General features: G+C 36.2%; 1 protein-coding gene across 1 annotated transcript in view; it reads right to left on the reverse strand.

The window, feature by feature from the left end:
- Window positions 1-22,047, reverse strand: part of NBEAL1 (neurobeachin like 1) — an 86,825-nt gene that overhangs the window by 20,408 nt on the left and 44,370 nt on the right. The window contains exons 15-36 of the mRNA XM_082311455.1: window positions 21,734-21,819; window positions 21,208-21,297; window positions 18,083-18,251; window positions 16,897-17,030; window positions 16,337-16,496; window positions 16,138-16,240; window positions 15,232-15,388; window positions 14,453-14,611; window positions 13,918-14,077; window positions 13,553-13,641; window positions 11,459-12,040; window positions 10,700-10,875; window positions 10,191-10,344; window positions 8,156-8,284; window positions 7,196-7,501; window positions 6,936-7,085; window positions 5,803-5,960; window positions 4,963-5,087; window positions 4,067-4,193; window positions 2,792-2,940; window positions 1,791-1,924; window positions 793-894 (exon numbers count right to left, since the gene is read on the reverse strand). Of these exons, the coding sequence (XP_082167581.1) occupies window positions 793-894; window positions 1,791-1,924; window positions 2,792-2,940; window positions 4,067-4,193; window positions 4,963-5,087; window positions 5,803-5,960; window positions 6,936-7,085; window positions 7,196-7,501; window positions 8,156-8,284; window positions 10,191-10,344; window positions 10,700-10,875; window positions 11,459-12,040; window positions 13,553-13,641; window positions 13,918-14,077; window positions 14,453-14,611; window positions 15,232-15,388; window positions 16,138-16,240; window positions 16,337-16,496; window positions 16,897-17,030; window positions 18,083-18,251; window positions 21,208-21,297; window positions 21,734-21,819 (3,599 nt within the window). The remainder of the gene's footprint in view (window positions 1-792; window positions 895-1,790; window positions 1,925-2,791; window positions 2,941-4,066; window positions 4,194-4,962; window positions 5,088-5,802; window positions 5,961-6,935; window positions 7,086-7,195; window positions 7,502-8,155; window positions 8,285-10,190; window positions 10,345-10,699; window positions 10,876-11,458; window positions 12,041-13,552; window positions 13,642-13,917; window positions 14,078-14,452; window positions 14,612-15,231; window positions 15,389-16,137; window positions 16,241-16,336; window positions 16,497-16,896; window positions 17,031-18,082; window positions 18,252-21,207; window positions 21,298-21,733; window positions 21,820-22,047) is intronic.

Raw genomic sequence — 22,047 nt, forward strand, 5'->3', positions numbered from 1 at the left:
TGGTACAGGAATTTGTAAACTAACATTGTCCTTGCGCCTTTGCTCCATTATTATATTTTAAACCAAAGAACAGACAGAGCTGTATTCAGAAGGGCTCAATATCTGTCTGTAGGGTGATGGAGACATTTCATTGTGGACGATATTTTCTCTACTTAAATATACAACATGATAGCTTTTATCATTAGGGAAACAAAGTAAAAACAAAGTATTTCCAATATTTTCAAGGTCATTTGTAAAGCTTCTTCCCCTGAGAGAAAACAATAATTGTGACATAAAGAGATGGAAGATAAATATGTATTTACTGCATTTAAAAAATGTATCCATGTTTAGGGTAATACAGACATTTTGACATTTTCCTTTTATACCAAGATTACTCACTCCCTTAATACCATATTTCCTGCTTAATCTTCACAGGGGTTTTGTTGAAAGCCCCATCGTGGAAAGGTAGCAGGGAAAGTTATTTGCACACGTAGTGAAGGAAGTTCCAAAACGTGCACTCAAGATCATGGACTAAAAACAGAAGCAAGGCTGCGACATGTTTTCCATTCTTGTTGGAACACATGTCATAATCACATCAACAGATCCTGGCTCTATCCACTGACTGTGAACACAAAACACAGCAATTCTAAAAATATGCATGTGAAAGTTCAGGGACCAGACTGAGTGTACAGCAGTTGGCAGTTGACATCTAAACGCTGAGGAAAAATAAGTAAAATCAGTAGTCCAGGACCTTCCAGGACTCCTTCAAGAACCAGAGGAATGCTCTAGACTATTTATGCTGAAATCTCATACCTGCATCAAACCTGAAGCTTTAAAAAGTTCCTGCGGAGATCTGGTCCCAGAAATATTTGGAGAACGCAGTGACAATAGTCGACTATATACTTTGTTTCGTACCTGTTAGAAAACAGCATTAATAAAAAAATTATTCTCAAGATTGAAGCTGACAAGTAAACAACTTAATTAGAATGTGAAATAAATGGAACACAGTTATACTTCTAAACACTTCTATCTCTTGCTGCATAAAACATTTGGACATGGACGGATGTGACATCCTTCAGTTACAAGATACAAAGGCAACATATGTTATGAAGTGGGGTTTTTTTTGTGTGTGTGTATGTAGATGCTACACAGAAAATCACTGCTCCCACAGAAGTCTTCTAGGAAATACTGCTGCTGTTCAAATAAAATTACACCAATGTTTTTCCTACAAAACCATTGCAAAGATCTATTTACTTAAAAAAAACCCCAACATTTTATAGGAGCTATTCATAAACTGACCTAGTACTATGTAACTCACCATAAGTTCTGATATTTATCTTAGTCCCACATACAAAGGATCACTTACCTTATCCAGGTGAAAAAGCTCACTAAACCATGGAATACAGAAATATTAATGATTTCCAATGTCGTAGTAAAATAGAAAGTCTCCTTTGCTTTGAAATTAATTTGCTCAGAATATTTAAAAAGATGTGTGGGCTTCAAGATATTTAGATTACTACTGATGTAATTTTAGTTGAATAATTGTTCGTTATCATAACAGAGAGAGAAAGACAGGAAAAAGAAGAATCTTCTTTTATCCATCTTTTCACAATTAATCAGTTTTTAGATGCCAGCCTGAGGTTTTCACAGACTGCAGTCTAGTTTCCCATAATGGCTATATCTAGCAAACCTTTTGCTACTAGCGTTACAGTATTATGAAAGACACCAGACTCAAATTAGACACGATCAGTGAACTTAAACTTGACACTTGTGCTAATTATATAAATCAAGAACATTTGGGAAACCCATACCTCCTTATTGAAGTTGAGGAAGTAATTGGTTTGATCTGTAAGGAAGATCTCCAAAGCTGACCTCCTCAGGTTGTACCGACGCAAATGTATCTCTCGAATTTGAGAAAGGTGACATTTGAAATCAAAACCTACCCCTAGGAAGAGCACTTTGATTATTGACTTGGAATACATCAAAAACTTTTCATACAGACATAATGCAGTATCATTTCCAACCACCCCAGACTTATTCCTAGAAAAGGCAAATTTTATATGTGGCTTGATTAATCATTTTGCTAGGAAAATATAATCAACTTCATCTACTGTTCTGCTGAAAGAAAGAGGCAGCAGGAAATATCTGATGGAGTGTAGAATTTGTTTTTGCTTTCTGATCAAAGACACATTAAAAATGTATTCTGTTGACAAAAAAATATGAACCAAACCCTTTCTTAAACAGGCTCAAATAGAAGCTCTTATGTTTAGAATTCCCAAAAGGCCAACTTCTTGATATACTCTTTTTGAAAATTTTACCATTACTAGTCAAACATTTCAGTTTACTGTTTTCATACTTGACTGTAGATATTCTATTAAAGTTCACTAAATTAATACAGATGATTAATGTTTACACACTGCTACTTTTTAATCATTATTTATTACTACTTTTTAATCAATGTATGAGTGAAACATCATTTGTCAGGGAGAACAGGGAGGTGCCATTCAAGCAGCAAATTAGAGGTAATGAATTTTTTTAGTCACCAAACGATTAATTTTTTTAATAAGTTAACTTTTAAGAAATACTAAGAATAGTGAATCAATTTAACAGCTCAGCAAGTACAGTTGCAGATTCTTGATTCTGAAGGGATTAGCCAGCCGCTGATCAAGTACAATATTAATTTTAAGTACAGATCCCCAACTTGTCTCTTCACAATTAGTTTGACACTCATTCTCAAAAAAATCAAACTCAGCCTACTAAAAACAGAATGCTGAACTGCACTGAAAAGAAAAGAGACATTGATCATGCTCACCTTCCTCTTTTTCAGTGCTACCATCAAAGAAATAGATGTGCTGGGTAGTGATCTCCAGCCTGCCAGGTATCACATCAATTACCGTAATGAGTTCACAGTCTTCAGACAATATCAGCTTTTCTTTCTGACTTTGCTCGTCCTTCTCATCCCTACAAAAATGTCACTAAGTGTTACAGGGTTGGGTACATTATACAGCTGCTTAGGTACTTGGTAAGAGTACAGTTCAGAAAAGAATCAAATTTGAATGGCATTAAAAGTACAACATAAATGATTATACGAAGCTACTTCCATCAGCAGTCTTGGATGTTTCAGACTAGACTACCATACATCATTTCATAACATCGCTCTTCAGGCTTGATATTTCAGTCTCAGGCACAAGGGACTTTTCCTCCCTTGAAGCATGAAAAGATGAGGCTGCATTTCCCTTTCTTATTTAATTGCTAGGTGCTTAAATTATCTGGCCCAGAGCAGAGCTGAGTCCTGGTTCATGTGACTAAAGTTATCTTCAGAAGTATTTGAAGTAATGGTTGCTCAGAAGTCTATAGATATGACACATCACAAGCAAGCATTTAATAACCTTTAAGGTACAAAGAAACGCATCAGTATCACTCAAAGAAGTGCCACATCTCTACTGGACTTCAACAGCACAGACACACATAGATGCATGCACAATATCACATGCCCAGTTACTGGAGTGAAGCATTTGCTATCTCCCCCTGCCCCACCCCCACCCTTTTTTTTTTTTTTTTTTAAATTCACACAAGTGACATGAAGGAAGCACAGCAAGCCGCCTCTCTGGAATGCTCTTAAACACAGGGGAGACTCTAGCAGATTAATGCCAACCAAGCAAACATCCATGCTATGCAGCTGATGGTACAGGGAATGGCCCTGGCATTTATGGGCAAGAGCCAGTTCCAGTCTGGTCTATGCCCTTACAGGGAATATAGAGAATTATAGCCAATGTACATAGTAGAAAAGCCTCAACAATTCTGTAGCTTCATCTTCAGCCCACGAGCAGTGAATCGCTAATGGATCCTCACAAACATCTGCTCTGCCTTCTTTTCCCTGGGGCTCTTTATGTCTCATTGTTGACAATAATAAATCCAACAGCAACTTGTCCGCTGTTCAAAACTACTACAAAGCCCTGGATTGGATTGTTAAGGCCAGACAAAGGAAGAGGAAAGCTTTGTATGCTTATCAACTCCCAAAGTTGCTTCTCACTCCTTATCCCTAGCACAGAAACAAATTTCTACTGTTCTGTTCTGCTTTACTTACAAATTGGAACTGGCTGCTGTGTCTTCTTCTGGTAGTTCAAGAACATCATCTTCCAAGTCACTCACTTTCACCTGCTTCACCACCTCCAGAAGCAGAGACTCACTAGAGGGCTGTGTCTGGTGCACACCTATCATAAACAGATATTTCAGCTCAGAAAATGTTTTGCTACAACACTTCTGCAAAGCTAAACTACTGAGTGCATCTTCCACCGTTGAATGTTGGTTTTAGCTACGAAGCAACCAGACTTCTTAAATACTTTTGGGGGCAAGCAGAACACTAAAAATACTCCCTGAACTAAACGTATGTCAAATTGTAACAGTATAAAGGGAAAACATAAACACATTAGAAAATTTTAAACTGAATTCTGATGTGGACATTACCAATAAAATATTTTGCAGTGTTCCGCCAGATTTCATGCAAATACACTGCATTTTTTTTTTGCGTAGTTGGGTTTACAGGAGTGTTATTTTTTTGGTTTGAGTCTTGATATCCAATACACCTAACTTAACAGTTTACACCACTCACTCAGCTCTTTAGCACACTTCTGAAACAAAGCGCTTCATATCTACACATTTTAATCATAAGGTCTAAAAGGTTTTACACAAATACTGCCTGCTTACTCTGATCTAATCGTTTCCTTTTTTTTTTTTTTCCCCCCAACAAAAATACACATTTCAATGAACAAGGGAAAATGAATTCTACTCAGTAGGAAGATGCTGTTTCAGGTCAAAGCACCACTCTTATGTTACACATTTTACTACAGAGGAAATAAAGAAAAATCAAGATTTACACATCTACCATACACTGATTCTTAAACACAAAAAGTAAAGTGTGTATCTGTCTTCAGTAAAGACTGAAAAATCACAAGTGAAATAGCAAATACAATAGAACTTTACCTAAATTATCTCTCAGGTCACTGGCATCCTGATGAGAGTTGAAGTTGTAATTCTGTACTAGTTTTAGTCTCATACGTGAAAAATTTTCCACATTTGAAAGTTTCCAGTGAATAGGATGCTGTTTCCTAGGAAAACAAGAATATTCATAAAAACAGTTCAAAGGAGGTAAAGACCTATAGGAATGAATTGATTACAAAAGAGTACATATTTAGAAAAATACTGGTCATCTACTTGTACACTGTAAAACATAAAAGCAATAAACTGCATTTTAATTTTATATTTCATATTGCAGCTCTGATCATCCTAAAGCACTTTGTAAACAGTATTTCTTTTCTACTGAAATATATCAAATTGTTTACACTTTCAGTTAATGACAATTAAAAGACTAAAAAAAAATAAAAAACCCCACACACTTTATCCAGAACTTCCCCAAAAGCTAAGACAGGCAAAATGTATTCTTTTAAATTGAAATTAGCCTCATGCACAAAAACTCAAAGTCTTTATTAAAAAGTCTATTCTTTCTTTTCCAACAGAACGACCGATCCACAGGATCTCTCAAGTTTTTGCAATCATTTCATTGACAACTAATTTTTATTTGTCACTTGGCAAGAAAATCTAGTATCCAGGTAACCAGCTCAGCATTTCACTTCAAACTTTGCATTTTGGTAATTAAATGCAGAAAACATTACAAAAGATGCATTCAATATTAACATCACACCTCAAGAATGATTATCAGAGTCAATGTGACAAGGTTGTAACCACGTGAAACAGTTTGTTAGTCATGTGAGCAATTTCCTTTTAAGCATCGTATACAGTTTGATTTAAGAACTTCACTCTTACATTTCAGACCAAGGACCGCGTTCAGAGAACAAGTAAAGCTGGGCTGCTCTCCACTGTCTCAGAGTGGCTGTGTGTTGACTACTAAGTTGCTTTAGCATACTGTTGTACCGCAGATTTTCCTGTCGAGCCTTTCTGATGAATGGTTCCACAAAATGCCCCTGAAAGAGCATTAGAAGTAAATCTAGCACTGAAATAACTCTGACCTTTGAAAACACAGTTTTGTGGCTTGCAAGAATTCTCATAAATTAAGAAGGAACAAAAAAAGTTTAGCAGTAAAAACTTCTGAAAATTTAAGGTAATGCTTACAAGAGAAATTTTAAAAAGCTTAGTACTGGAAGAAATGGCACCAAAGCGTTATTAATGCTGAATCCATATGAAAACAATTTTTCATCATCAGAAAAGTGGTCAGTATTGGAAATCCTCCTATAATAGGTAGGATTTTTCTTTAAATTCTGGTATTCTAGGATGTGACTCATATTGTATTCCTCCTTTAGCTACTTGAATAAAAAAGACTTACTACAAGGATCCTTACTAAGACGATAACGGGAAAACAAGAGAAATGTAACTAAGTTACAATATTTGCTGTAATTACCAGTTAATTCTAATGCTTAAACTGAGTCTGGACCTTATACAGAAAGGTCAGTTCATAAACAGTTTTTCCACACATTAAATAGGAACTGTTCACTGTTTTAAATGTTTTCATTGTATTGAAGTAAGGTTAATTTAAAAAAACAAAACAAAACAAACAAACAAAAAAACCCCCAAAAAATCCTCAAAAAACCACAACCACACTGACTCATCTCATAATGGAGAAGAGGTTTTAATAATTCAGAACAAATCAGAGTAAAAGAAGATGCAGCTTATAGCTGACCATAATTCTAGGTTGCTGTACTATGAGAAAGGCCTATTGTCCTGAAATAACTCTGCTTATAGATAAGACTCTTAAATAGAACAGAATTAAAACACATATCCTACAAGTGTATATAGTCACACTGCCCATAAAATCTTAAAACAAGTAACCTGCCTGCAATCACTTGAATGGGATCATCCTGGAATTCAGTTGCTCCATCTTTTAGAAGGCAACTCCTGAGATAGTTCTTCTAAGAGAAACTTGCACTCACTCAAAACCTTACCTGAAATTTAAGCTTACTTTCTCCTCTCTCCCGGTCTCGCTTGTGCATGTTCACCATAAATGCTTCATAACAATCTTTCCAATAAAGTGCCATCTGCTCGTGATCATGTCTGAATGAATTCTCTTCATACTGCTTCATATTTGGAATAATCTGGTTGCATCAAAACAAAACAAAAAGCACAAGGTGATTTCTGAATGAGTTCCTCTGCTTTCATGGCTAAAAAGAGGGGGAAAATGATAGAAAAAGAATCTATTACTTACATATTTGTCAATATAAACTTGCCACTCATCAGAGCTGCAGTATTCTTGAAAGTCCTCAAAGAAAGATGGGCTGCCATTAGTAGGAGGCAATGAAGGGAGATGCAGGTTCATGAAAAGAAGTTCGTAAATCTTGGATACTAATGTCCGAACAAGGGGAATCAAAAATGAGTACGTTTCTGTCTTCTCTTCAATCGATCTACTCAAGATGCCTTCCAGCTTCCCCAAGAGGTAGCATGCTTCAGACTGGCTCTCAATTACTTTGGTCTGAAGGAGGGTGTTTAGTTTGGCTGCTGCCATAGCACAGACCTACGCAGACAAACAACAAAAAAATGAATGCAATCCTCAAAACAATAATTGCACCTACCTTTTTAGCACAGGAATATGTACATATTATGGCTGCATCCCAGGTAGCCTGAAGGCACACATGCATCAAATATGGGCACTGATCATCCCTTGATGACCAAACCTGAGTAAGCTGCAACCCCAAAGTCACACAGCTGCATTAAGTCAATCACATACCTAAACTAACAATCCTGGCTTTACTGAAGGGCTCGTATTCCAGGCACAGCTCTGCTAACTTTGTTCCAAATGTTGATTTGGTAGAACAGTCCAAGTTCATGTGCACTTAATGTATGTAAATCTGAAACTGCTACCAAATGTATTTTATGGTAGAAACAAAAAGTCATGATCAGAATCACTATCTTACTGCCACTAGTGCCTACATAGTGCCATCTTCAAACAGCTTGCCCTCTACATCTTTCTCATGCTCAAGAGGTGCACATTGACAGGACTGTAGCGTAAATTTGCGAATGGTAGAAACCAATAAAACACCTTCCCTATAGAAGGATGCAGGATTGCCATCAGTCTGCTCACGGTATGAGCAGTTCCTCCATAAACCACAACAGTTACATCAAACATGCACTTAAAACACAGTACCACTTGCAGGAATTTGCAACAAACCTGTAAGTTATCTTGTGCAATGAATCCAAGGAGCAACTGGACTTGCACCTGTGAAAGCCTGATTGCTTCTAGGCCAACAGAGTACCAGACTGACAGGCTATCCATGAGAGTTACTAGTTCTTCCAAGAGCTATTGTAAAAACAGAAGAAATGCATGAAATAAAATTAACAACAGCTACTCCAGATGGGACACAATAATTTCAAAGAGCTGAAGAAGAGGCTGTGTTTACACTTCTAACTTACCTAAACCCAGAAAATTATCCCTGCACACTGCAGTTAAACCAGTAATTTGAAACAATTCCTGACTACAAAAATCTGTCTAGCCCAGTACGTTAACTGAAGTATCTCCCCTGAATAAAGCCAAAACCAGCATATAGTACATATGCTTATGTTTTTCCTATAATTTAACTCCAGTAAATGCCACTTCCTTAGAAAAGCTAGAGACTCCATCATCAGGATTATTACAATTGAAAAGACACTATTAATAGCACAGATACCATACCACCTTGCAATTTCTGGGTTCAGTATGCATAGGATTTTATTTCATTCTTTTGCTTTGTATTTTAAATTACTTGAGTGTAATGCTAGTATAATTTACCAGCAATAGCAATATGCACAGTGCCCTTAGAAGGAAAACAAGGCTTTTTTCATGAATATCTGATTTAGTGAAACGCTTGAAACTTCATAACAACTATTAATGTCTTCTAAAAAATAAATAAAAAGAAATCCTTTCTGTTAGTATTTTGATACTACAAGTGATACAAACCTTGTGAAAGGTAGGTATTCACAAGGCAAGTGGCACATTTCACCATCCAGACATGTTTGCTTAAAACTAACATACCTTGATACATTCCCTAATAAATTACTCAAACGTGAAATCATTCTTTTGTTAAGCCCCAGAATCACACAAATGCTTCTGTGGCAGACTGAAAGTTGTCCTGCTTAGAATATTATGGTGCTTTAAATTCTCCTCAGGCACAGCAGAAGATAATTTATGAAAGTACTGTTATTTCCAATTCAGAGCTGGCAATAAGCACAACTCTCATTGCTCCAAAGTTCAGATCTCATTTCTAATTAGATTTCACAAAGCTAAATCACAACAAAGGCACAGCTTTTATCAAGATGAGACTTTTTAAAAACAAACAATTAAAAGCTTTAACATTAAACTATGCTTACTTATAAGCAGGCATTTTGGAGAACAGTTTAGGAATTGTTGTGTTAACAATTCTTAACATTACACTTTTTTTTGTTTCAAAAAAAGTAGCCTTAAAAAACTTGATTTTTTAAGGATTTGTTGTGATATAATGATGGTTTCCATATAATACCTCCCCCCTTTAGCCTTGAAAAATGGAAATTCAATGACAAATCAGACAGTGAAGGAAGCAAGACCACTGCCAGAAATCACATAAATGTTGAGGCAAATAAAGTGTGTCTACAACTTATATGTCAAGGCAGGAGAAACAGCCAGATGACAGAAAGCCTCTTTACCTTACTACTTATTGTGTTTGCTAGTCATTTTCTTCCTCATACCTCATGATTCTGATATATAAAACAGAGCTATTTGCATATATATGCACAAAATCATGTTGCAACTCCAGTATGGGTCAAAGCCCAGAAGTGCCATTTCTCAACTTGCAATGGAGAGCAGATTTGTGGCTGGTCTTTTATTCAGGACACACATGATGAGTCATACACGCTGATAAATGGTGCAAAATCTGCTTAGGCTACAACTGACATTGTTACATTAGCTCCTACATTTTCTAAGTATTTCTCCAGTCTGAAGAGACCTGGATTTTAAATAAAGAGTACCACTTATAGGCCTATTTAAGTTGCAAAATTAACTATATTCCCTGTAGCAAGTATTCACACTTTTTTACTCATCAAGGGGCAATCTAATCCATTCCACTATGAACCCTTACTCTGTAATATCTATAGTTTAAAAACATATGCCTAGAAGGGATGACAGTATCCAAGCTGATAACTTGTTCATTACTATTTCAGCCTATATAGAGTACTCCATTATGCAGTTACTGTACCTTTTCTGTCCATAAATTTGAATTAACTAGTCCTTCTGCCTGCAGGAAATCTTGTACAATTAGCAAGAGCTTGAAGGCATTTTCAGCATGTGTAGGGAGAGCTTTTGAATCTCTGTTATCAGTGACTGACCATTCTAACATCTTCTCCAGCAAGCTGCATGGAAAACAAAATCCCGAAGTAATTATTACATGTTCTAAGTGTAAGTGGCTTTAAAAAAATCCAATTAAGTATTTAATTGAATCTCTTAGGCTGCAGTGACATAACTTCCATCTTCTCGATAAGCCAATGAGGTAAAAGAGATTTTGAGAAGCTCATGAAACCAGTGATACAGTTTCAAAACCTTATGGCCACATGACACTACTAAATAGGTAGCGGAATATACTTCTGACAGTGTATGAAGAGAGAGCAAAGAAAGTATATCTTGTTGGAAAACACCCACCCCTTCCCTTCCTCTTCCTGTTTTTCCTCAAAAGGGATGAAAGAACCTGTCCTTGAACTGTACACTCACTTGAGTTTTATTTCATCAGAAGGTCGCAGCAACTCATTAGATATCCCAAGTTTTGTCAGTGCAGAAAACACCTGTCCTCTCTCAATCCAAGCAGCATCATCAGATTTTTCAATGCCCTTCCACATTATACACAGTAGGATGTCTGTAAGTAACTGTATGAGTTCATTATCACCCCCCTACAAAAGAAGAGAAATATTTACAGCCCTTCTAGTCTAGAAAACTTTCTAAATGTTTCTCACTCATCACAGTCCCTATGCTTGCATATTTCAGCATTTTTGAAAACTCTGCAGTCTAAAATCCAATTGTTAAATATACAAAAACGCAAATATAGGAGAGTGTGGCTTGCTTGTATGTTGTAATACATACTGACTTGACTTCTACATCATTATTTCAACCTGACCTTTAGCTACGCTTGATTTTTTCACAGCAAGTCTGCTCCATGCTTCCTCTGGAAGATAAAGGATGTTGAAATATAGAAGGGGGTGGGGGAAGGAGTTTGTAGTTTTTCCTTTGTTTGTTCATGGTGGTTTTTTGTTTTTTTAACACCAAAGCTATTCCAACTAGATAACCAAAAAAGAAGACACATTACAAAAGGAAGTACCCCTACTCACTATAAAATAGCTATATTTTTTGCTATTCTGTTGGAAGATGGGAGGGGAAAAAAAGGAGAATAATTATCCATCAGGGAAATGATTAAGAAAATAAAAAGGAATTACAGACATTTGGAGGAATTAACCACATAGGGAGTGAATTACTTACTCCTTGGTTTTCAAATAAAGAAAGATCAGCGGTGATGCCCACATCATTTATAACATCCAGCTCTTTGTCAGGCTGCCCAGAGAATGGTTTTGTGTTCTCTACAGGTGATGGTGTGCTGGGCTGGCTATCTGTCATCTGATTCGCAACATCAGCCAATTCATAAGAGTCAATACTGGACAGATCTAAACTCAAATGTGAAGGATTACTGTGCCACAATTCTTCTCGGTCCTCCGACCTAAAAGACATCTCTGCTGTGGATGCATCTTCCAGCGGCATAACAGAGAAATGAGCAGGGACATCCAGGGATTTGTTGTCTTCTAAACTCCACTGATCAAACAGACCATTAACAGATGCAAAGCTGCCAGTTTTGTCTCCCTCTGTCTTATCAGGTTGCTGTTTCTGAAGCTCTTCAACAGGAGGTTTTTTTTCTTCTTCTCTTGAGGAATCAGCCCTGTTCTCTTTCAAGCCAATCCGGACCTCTGAGTTTTCTTTCAGGAATAGTCTAATCAAAGTGTCCTGCCAGCCCAGCTGCTGAGAAATGTGTTGTGCTGCATCCAATTGGGAATGCAAAAGGTGCAAAACCTAAGAACAGGAGAAGATATCCCATACTTATACATTAATTTTAGCTTGTAACTGCATTCATTCTAGCTCTTCAATTAGACATTTTACAATCTTACAACATTTTTGCTTTTTTTAGAACCTTGTAAAAGAGCCACAATCAGTTAATAATAAGCAAACAAGCCACAAAATCATTTTTCTCATTAGAAATATATATTTGAGAAAAAAATTCTCAGGAGTAGGGGAGAATAGAAGCTATCAAAGTATATTAGTAAGTCCTCATATTTCAGCCACTCTTCTGCAACAATTCCTGCAAAAGCCAGTTATCACAACAAATCATCCTATCCAGCCACTAGTCTACAAAAAAAAGAAAATCTAGAACAGAAAATCTGCTTTATTAGGAACTATTAAATAGATAAAATTGAGAAAGCTGCAGTATAAATAGCTTACCGATAGGGTACATTATCATTTCACTTTTTTCACTTTGAGAAATCTTAAGAGACAATATAGCGCCTCATAGTTACATTCAGTGCTACTAATTCCAGTAATACAACCCAGAGAGAGCTCAGTTTAGGAAAAAGTCAGTGCTTCTTCCCTATCTCTTCCTTGCAACCACAACCACTCCTTTGAACCATAATATCTTCTATCAAAATAACATATTAAGAATACAAACAAAACTTTGATCATGGTCTTAAGCATCCTTAGAGAAAACTCAGTAATTCAATGTGTCTACTATCTTGGCCTGTAGAAAATACAAGCTATTTGAGAATCATGACAGAGGCTTTGCTTTTTGTTTTGGTTTTTGAAAGGACTTTGTCCTGGTTTCGGCTGGGATAGAGTTGATTTTCTTTCTAGTAGCTGGTATAGTGCTGTGTTTTGAATTTAGTATGAGAATAATGTTGATAACACACTCATGTTTTAGTTATTGCTAAAGGAGTGGTTACACTAGTCAAGGACTTTTCAGCTTCTCATGCCCTGCAAGCGAGAAGCTGGGAGGGGGCACAGCCAGGACAGCTGACCCAGACTGGCCAAAGGGCTATTCCATACCATATGGCATCATGCTCAGTATATAAACTGAGGGAAGTTGGCCAGGGGGTGGGGACCACTGCTCAGGAACTGGCTGGGCATCAGGCAGCAGGTGGTGAGCAATTGCATCGTATCACTTGTTTTGTATGTTCTTTTATCATTATTATTATTATTATTATTATTATTATTATTTTCTCTTCCTCTGCTGTCCTATTAAACTGCCTTTATCTCAACACACAAATTTTACTTTTTTTTCCCTGATTCTCTCCCCCATCCCCCAACCCACTGATTCTCTCCCCCAACCCGCTGCCAGGTTAAACCACAACAGACTCGAATACACAAAATTCAACATTAAGTGACAGATAGGCTTCATTTTTAACATAAACCATTGCTAAAGAACGCAGTAGCAACAAATACCACTACTGTGTCTCAAATAAATAATTAAGATATCACACTGTACAGCTTATGGGCTTAAAGGACAGTATTCCAGTTTTAAAGACGACAACTAACCTTTCTACAGATAACCACTCTCACATTTATATCTGATCTATGAGCCAGATGCACTACAGCTATGAGATCTTTATAATTCACAGCAGGATCTGTAGGGGAGAAAGAAAAAACAACACAAACAATATCATGCAAGAGAATGTAACAGCTAAATGTTAAAAATTGCCTTGGAAGTCACCTCTACATTCAGGGGTAGTAAAGGGAACAAACTTCAGGGAACTAGGAAAACATTAGCTGAGACTAATAGGAACTCCGAATAGAACAGCTCTGTAAGGTAACAGCTTTGGTTTTCCTGAACAAAAACACAAATATGTTTGCATCTGAGCAGCAGGAGTTTACTAACGGCATACACAACACTTGCCAATTACCTGCATACAGAACTTGGTTAAGAAGGTTTTTAATAAGAGAAACAGTAACTGGTGATTCACTCAAAAGGAGCCCCAGTCCAGAGTATCCCACTTCTCTGAGTCTCATACGGTGCTTACTACGTTCATAAACTTTAGTACATTTCAGCATCTCTTCCACGATCTGCAAGAAAAAGTACACACAAATGCAAAATAAACACAATGGAGCATCCAGACCTCTTAAACATAATTGTGTATGATATAACATGCTGGTCCACTGTTTTTGAAGTTTACTTTGTAAGCTAACTCAAACAACATTGAGTCTTTTTTTTTTTTTTTTTAAAAGATCCCAATACTTTACTTCAAGAGAGCACCAATTCCATTGTGACTACAGCAGTAAACAATAACATCTACCTAACCCAACAGAAGAGAGAAGAAAAAATTAAAACTTGGATGATTAGTATCTCTCCAATTGCATACACTTCTGTAGGGAGACCACTGAAAAATACAAATTTATGTTCAATTGATTAATTTAAGAACATATAATTCAATTCATTACCTTGAACACAAGTTCTCTAAGCTTGTCAGAGTATCTTTGTTGCAATAACAGAGCATAAAGAATGTCAGCATTCCCTGGTTCAAAAAGCAATAAAAAAAGCTGGTCTGGGGTTGGGCTGGAATGAAGTAGGCTGAAGAGAACGTCCAGAATTCCACAGAGCTACAAAATTAACACAACAAAATTAATCCACAGTTCATTCAGACTTCATGCTCTGTTTGAGGAAAATTTTCTTTGCTTTTAAATTTCACCCTTTGCTTGTTATAAAATAGACATCTTGTCTGCTCAATATCACCGCATTTAGAATTAGATTTTTTTGGATACATTTTTTCTATATATAGAACACCTTATCAAATGTAATTAGAGCTACAAAGCAAGTTCAAGCTCTGTTGAGGTTTACAAAACAGAAACCACATCATTACAACTTATGATCGGTTGAAGTCCAATTCATTTGGTTTTGTAAACTAAGAGAACTTTTCCAATGGCACTATTACACACGATGCGCTTTTTACCCTCTTCAGGGGAAAAAAAAAAAAAAAAACAAAACAAAACGGTAAAAATACGGCCACCTGCAGAGCACTATGTCAAGTTTCCACTGTGCTTCTATAACCTGCCTCAGCTACATCTAAACAGAACCACGCATCAAGTAACACTTTGCTTGTGGTCTTTTTCTTTTTTGTTCCCCCCTCTGTTAAGCACACAAGACACAAGATTTCTAAACACCAAGAAGCAAAACCAAAACATGTACGGTTTAAACTATTATCTTATGGCATATTGGATACCTCCTCCTCTTCACTGGTGGCAGCTATGTATCCTATGATGCTCTGTATTTCTTCATGTGTTCCACCTTTGCTCAGGAAATACTTGATCAGTCCATAGAGGGATGTCCGTATTGTTCTCAGGTCATCAGGAGCCAAATCACTGTCTTTACAGCCACTCCTATACACCAACAGACAGGAAAAGCAACCTAAGGAAGTTCTTCATGACTCATTAATAGCAACTTGATCATTCTAGTTTCGTAATTTTTCATCTACCCAGATATCATGGCACAAGCTATCAATTTTTACTGAAGTAAGGCAACTGAATAGTAATAAGCAATAGTATATCAGACTTACCAAGTCTATAAAAGCCCTGAAATGTAGACGTGTACTGATCCGAATACAGGTCAGGATTTCAGGTTCCCCCCTCCCACCCTCTAAACGAAAGAGCAAGGTCTCTAGCCAATCTTCCTCAATGACATAACTATATTCATAAGCAGATACAAATCACCAACACTGAAAGCTAAAATTTTAAATTCCTAAAAAAGTCCTACTTCAAATTCTACAAGGACATAAAAGAATAAATAGCTTAAAATGATAAACACCCTCTCTTTTCATAATGGTAATGATCTATGACTTCATTTGCATTGGATAACAAGTCCTTCAATTTTGTAATTTTAAGGACTTTTCTAAGCATTTCTATTATCATTGACATAAATTTTAAATAATCCTATCATAAAAACTGAAGTCAAGGAAAAAGTAGCAAGTCAAATGGAAAAAAAAATTTAATGCGAATTTGAAAATTAAGTCAACCATCGAAAGCCAACCTGCAGTTTTATTTATTAATTTTCTCACTAGGATGATGGGGGAAAAAAACCCAACAGCCACCTACAATAAATGAGGAGGAGTTAGAAGAGGTGAAACTCATACCCATAATAAATCCTGAGTGTGTCTAGAAGAAACTGCACACCGTATTTCTTTCTGAAGAGTCTTCTGCTGTCTTTGATGATTGTAGAAAGATATTGTATATGCCCTACAATATAAAGTCTTCTGTTAGAACCTAGATAAAGATTTATGTCAAGTGAATAGTACTGTGTCTTTGCACAGTTGCCCAAGTCCAAGAGCTCACCAATTCTGAAGGGGAAGTCCCCACTGTTCCAGATACTGAAGTCAAAAAGTAAGTGTTGATACATCTGTTGCAAAAGCTGCATGTTCTTTTCTACTGAGACTTGTTCTATCAACAACTGTACAGCCATCAGTACATTCACATCCATTAAGTTGCTTGGCACCTTTCAAAATAACAACAGGTGTTAACACTTAAAATACTGAATATCCTAATACACTTCATTGATTTTAAAATCAAATTTTGAGATTCTTTTATCATCTCAGCCATGTCTGCTTCCATTAAAGCAACACAAGAAACACAAAACCAGTCTAGTTTGAAGAATCATACAACACGGCATCTGTAACAAAATAAGCAGAACATGAAAAAAAAGACAAAACACCATGTTTCACTTCGCAGAACAAGACCAACTCCTCACACCTTTTTGTTTTCAGAAACATAAGAAAAGCATGTACTAAGGAGACATTGAAGACCCTCGCATCCTTGCCAAACTCAGAATGTTTCAAAGTAATCAGGCCCTCATCCATACCATTCATTACTAATGGATGTTTCTCAAATTTACTCACCTTCTGTAACAAGGCTCCTAGGGTGGCAACTCCATGGGAGTGAATGAGATTTTCTTGATTAACATGGTGTCTCTGAATAAAGTGTTTTATCATCAAGATGAAAGTTGCAACAATGTTCTTCTCCAGGCGTGCTTCTGCAAAACAGAAGAAAGGTAGCAAGCCTCGTGTTTTTTTGTTAGACCACTGCATAAAAGTAGAGGGGAAGAAGTAAAATCAAGTGTTCATATTCCTCACTATTTCCTGAACTTCTCAACTCCTTTTCTGTTTGTTACCTAGTTGTAGGCTGTCTTTAGATTTTTTCCAGTGCAGCATCATAGCCATTCCATGCCTCTCCAGAACAAACTGACCCCAGTCCTGACTTCAGTTGCTTCATCCATCTGGCTGTATGTTACAAACTTCTCTTTCAGTTACAGTCTTTTACATATGCTGCAGTTATTCTCTGTCTGTAGTTAAAACTGACACTTTCTAGCCATTATATGCAAAAAATGAAGATACAGAAAAAGATATGTCTTTTTACTTTAATCTACCATTTCATATTTGAAACAAAAAAACCGCTGTTTTCTCTTGCAAGGTCTGATTTCCCAGTGGTTTCTGTTTAAGATCAAAGTTCACTCTCAATATTAGAACAGTTTTTAAAAATCTATTCCTAAAGCTTCCTTTCCTTTTTTTTTTTTTTTAAATTGTAATACTAAAATCTGACTGTGTGTGGAAGAGGTAGGAGTCTGAACATTTTCCCTAGTTTGGCTAAAGGCTAACCAGTACTGTTCTGATGCTGCAAAGTCTCCGTGTGGCTGTCTGACCCAGCACTCAAGCTGCAGGAAAGATCCTCCTATTGATATTAGTAGGCTTTGCATCAAACAATTTCTCAGAATAATCAGAACAAACTTTCAGAACAGAAATTAAAAAACTGCATACTTTTACACTAATGTAATAGTAAATTATGAAAAGAAAAATAATGCTATTAAGTATAGCTATGTTTGAAATATGTTAGTAAGCTAATTTTGCATAGTGCTGAACTCCTGGTATTCAGTACCCACATCAGATATCTAGGAAGAGAAAGAGCCTTTCAGCTTTACATAGGTACTCTGGAGAAGCCAGAACATAATAAAACAACTTTCTGTCATTCATAGGAAGACTTTTAAAATCAAGCTTAAAAATTATTTCAGTTCAACTGTACTTTCCCTACCTGATGCCTTTGTGGATGACAATACCACCCAGTCTCCCTCTACAGGAGTAACTAGTTCTGGAGGTAGCATGTCCCCTTCAGACTTCTCAGGTATCTGTCCACCAAGAAAACTGATCTGCTCCAGCAATGGAAACAGCACATTTACTCCACCAATACAGTTGATCATATCCTAAATCAAGAGAAAAAGGAGGGAAAACATCACCGTAAATAAAATCCACTAAATTACATAACAGAAATTTACTCCAAGTACAAGGAACCTTACGTACTCACAAATTAATCAGAATGTTTCACATGCCACTTTGAAACTAGTTTAAAACACTGTGTTTAACAGAGCTACCCAAGTTTTAAACACTGCAATTACACACATGCCTTCCTGTCAGCTCTTGTTTTGAAAGCCCATTTTTACATTTCCTTCCTCCACCGGCCACATAAATACAGAAAACTGAAGGATACAAATCTTAGAAAGAATCTTCTGCTAAATATATTTGAAAAAACAGGAAAAACCTATTTTTCTGACTTCTAAGTTACTTGCAGCAAGCAGTAAGAAAAGATTATACGCACCTGTGCTTTAATCATATTCCTGCAAGATTTCAACTTCAGGCAGTTGAAAAATAAAATTTGATTTTTTTTTTTTTAAAGTAACTTTACACATACCTCAATTGTAAACCTCTTTAAAATTCAAGTCTCCTAAGCCCCTTTTTTCCCCCCCTCCTCACAAGTAGGGATAGCATGAGACTTCAAACAATGCTTCTTGTGGTAAGGTATAACATATTCAAATCACAAGATTTCCAGAAGTGATTCAGAATGCCACTTAGAAAATGAGGGTCTCAGCAAGCTAGCCAGAGACACCTATTCAATTGCCCAGCTTAGTCCAATGAAAACTATTGTGTAGTAAAATTTTAACAGCCAAAAAAACCCAACATACTGTAAGCCAGTCTATTAATGTGGGATATCACTCTCCCTTCCCAGTCAGAAACGCTGGGGAGAAGTGGAGAAAGTAATCTGTTTTTTCTCCATCGTTTTCTACTTTTTCAATTGCTACTCTGCTGCATGTGTTTTTATGATGCCCCCTCTCCAGCCCACACATTTATTAAGGTGAATTTAACAAAATTGAACAGTTAAATTAAGAAAGTTTTTTAACTCTGCAAAAATTTATCTCATGGATGAAGATTTCTATGTTTGTTGAGCAAAACAAGAGGCACCACAGACCTGCAATAGAGTAACTGTAGCTCCTTCTAGGCTTATCTATCTCCTCATGAACAGTTCATCATCAGCTCTCATGTTTTTTCCTCACTCTAGTCCTCCTCAAGAGGGTGCTAAATCCCATCGTGTTTGTTAATGAATGATTTCCTAAAACTTATGCTCACAATATGCTTTCCCATAAAGTTAGAGATATAAACTCTCCTCATCCACCCCTCTTCCCACTACTGGGTGAATAGAACAAATTGCAGTAATTTCAAACTATTCATAGCATAGCAAAATTAACTAGCAAGTATCTTAATTTTCTTAACATTAACCTCCACAAGTCAGCATATACACAACGCAGTTATAACAATATTTCTTTATTAACTAGTATGCTAGTACACCTGATTGTTCACTGTTCTTAAAAAAAAAAGCCTCTCATATTTATTTGTTCATATATTCTTCCTCAAGACAAAACAAGATGTGGTATTCTACTGACAAGTTTTCTACACTCAGACTTTGGATTTTATTTTTTCTCAAAGCTAAGAGCCCTTAATCAAAGATTCTGCCTATAAAACAGAATTGGATGTATCCTATCTAAATTTCAAAGAAACAAATCCTTATTTATGTCACTGTTTCTGGATCAAACTCTGACACTACAAATAACTTGATTTCCTCATGCACAGAGCTAAGTCTGACTTTGATTTTTTTATATTAATTTGTGTTAGTGATCACGGAACAAATAAGCAGACAGGTACACAAAGTTATTTATTAAACTGGTGTGCATTTCACAGTTTCCTCCTCCCCTCCATGAACTAGACGACAACCATTTGCTATTTTAGACAGAAGACATCTAATGGACATGTAACTTGCCTAAACAGTATTCTGTTTGTGGAGCACCAAGAAAGTCTAAACCACTAATACTAAATCTCATTGGCAATGCTGAGTTGACAAAATTGTGAGTTTTAATTCTATAGTATAAAATCAGACCTGAACTGTCAGTGGCACGAGACTGAGAAATTAACTGATTAACCAGAAGGACATAAGGATCCTATGTGTTGGTTAAGAGAACAAAACAAAACCCAAAATATAGGACAGTTTTGCTATAATAGAATGTTTGAGCAAGAGACTAGAAACAGGTTTAGCCAGAATACGTTAAATTTTAAGCTCTAATACTAATATAGCAGTAATGCTGTGATTACAACTGCTAGCAAAAGTTAAACAAAGATGATTTGCATAGCCTGTCAGAATCAGATATCCCAAAGTATCCAACAATAAGGAAAAAATATTGGACAACTAGTGTATAGCAGAGACAGAATAAATTATAACACCTTAGTGAATATTTGGTGTTTTCTCTGAAGTGAGGCTTTTGGACTGTGAGATCATCTAGTCCTGCCAACCCCAAACCAAAAGTAAATAAGATAACTAGACTAACTTATCTCTTCAAAAAAAATGCTAGATTCTGGTAATATTTTAACTCCACACCGTGTTTTCTGCTGAAGTTAGTCTGCAATTTAATAATATTCTTTTTATATTACTAACACAGCAAAAGTCACAAGTGTTAACTTAACCCTACTAATCTTAATCTAATGCAGAGTTTAAAACTGCAAGAAAACAATGACAAACAATCCCCTCAAGATGATAAAATGGTTCAATACACAACATACGTTGAACAGATTACAAAGAGGAGTCAGCTACCACAAAATATTTTAATGCATTATCTGTGACATTAAGACCAGTAGCCCTTGCAATTTCTCAATAAATGTAATGTAATACTACTCCAGCTACAGCACTAACCCATTAATTCTTATTACAAAAACATGCTGTATCTGCTAAATGTCATTTGCTTTATGATAATAACTTCCAGCATTCCAAAAGTTAGGTGAATGTATACAACCACTGTCATATTGACATCAGGTTCTGCTTCTTCAGTATGCATTTACCTTGATGTCCCAGTTCACTACTTTGTTTCCAGTTAGTCTTCCATGTAAAAGATTTGCAGACAGGTCAAGACAAATTGGGTTTCTGCAGGCCTGTTAAACAAATAAGGAGGCTACAATATCATTTAGGAAACAAGTTAAAGAGCCTTGAACGCGTAAGATTTCTGAATGATGCATATTATGTTTCAGGAAGTTAGCACCATTGTGTTGATATTAAAGTATTTGAACAATTTGGAACCCCTGGAACATCACATATGTTACTTTAGATTTGACATTCACAATTGTACAAGATAATTCTGTCCTTTTGCCAAACAAGAACAAAACCTGCTATGTCTGCACAAGACTACAGTTGAAGAAAGCTCTCACTGCTCCTTATCTTCCCATAATAACCACAGCGTAAAGATGGCACGCTCACCTGTTCTATGAAACAGCATTTCAAAGCAAAAAAAAAAAAAAAAGACCATCTAGAACATATTCTGAAATTACTGCACACTGTGTAATCAAAGAGAAATTATGTATTGTTTCATACCTTTGGTGTATAATGAAGCAGCACCTTACTGGGGAGATCTGCTACTTCAGCATCTTGAGACTTCCATGGAGTTAAACAGTTTGGACCTATTAAAAAAATAAGTTTTATATAAATTATATATAAAATTTATATTTATAACATACATATTTAGGAGTCCACTGGATATTAATGTTGACCTTCACAAATGTTATACTATTATACTTTGTTGCAACAACAAATAGGATGCTCTGAACCATACCTATTTGAGACATGCTTTGTAGTAATCTATGACTTAAATTTCATTCCATAGGGTCTGCTTAAAAAGAAATACATTT

Source organism: Platalea leucorodia, assembly GCF_965183815.1.
Source record: "Platalea leucorodia genome assembly, chromosome: 5".
Taxonomy (NCBI): domain Eukaryota; kingdom Metazoa; phylum Chordata; class Aves; order Pelecaniformes; family Threskiornithidae; genus Platalea; species Platalea leucorodia.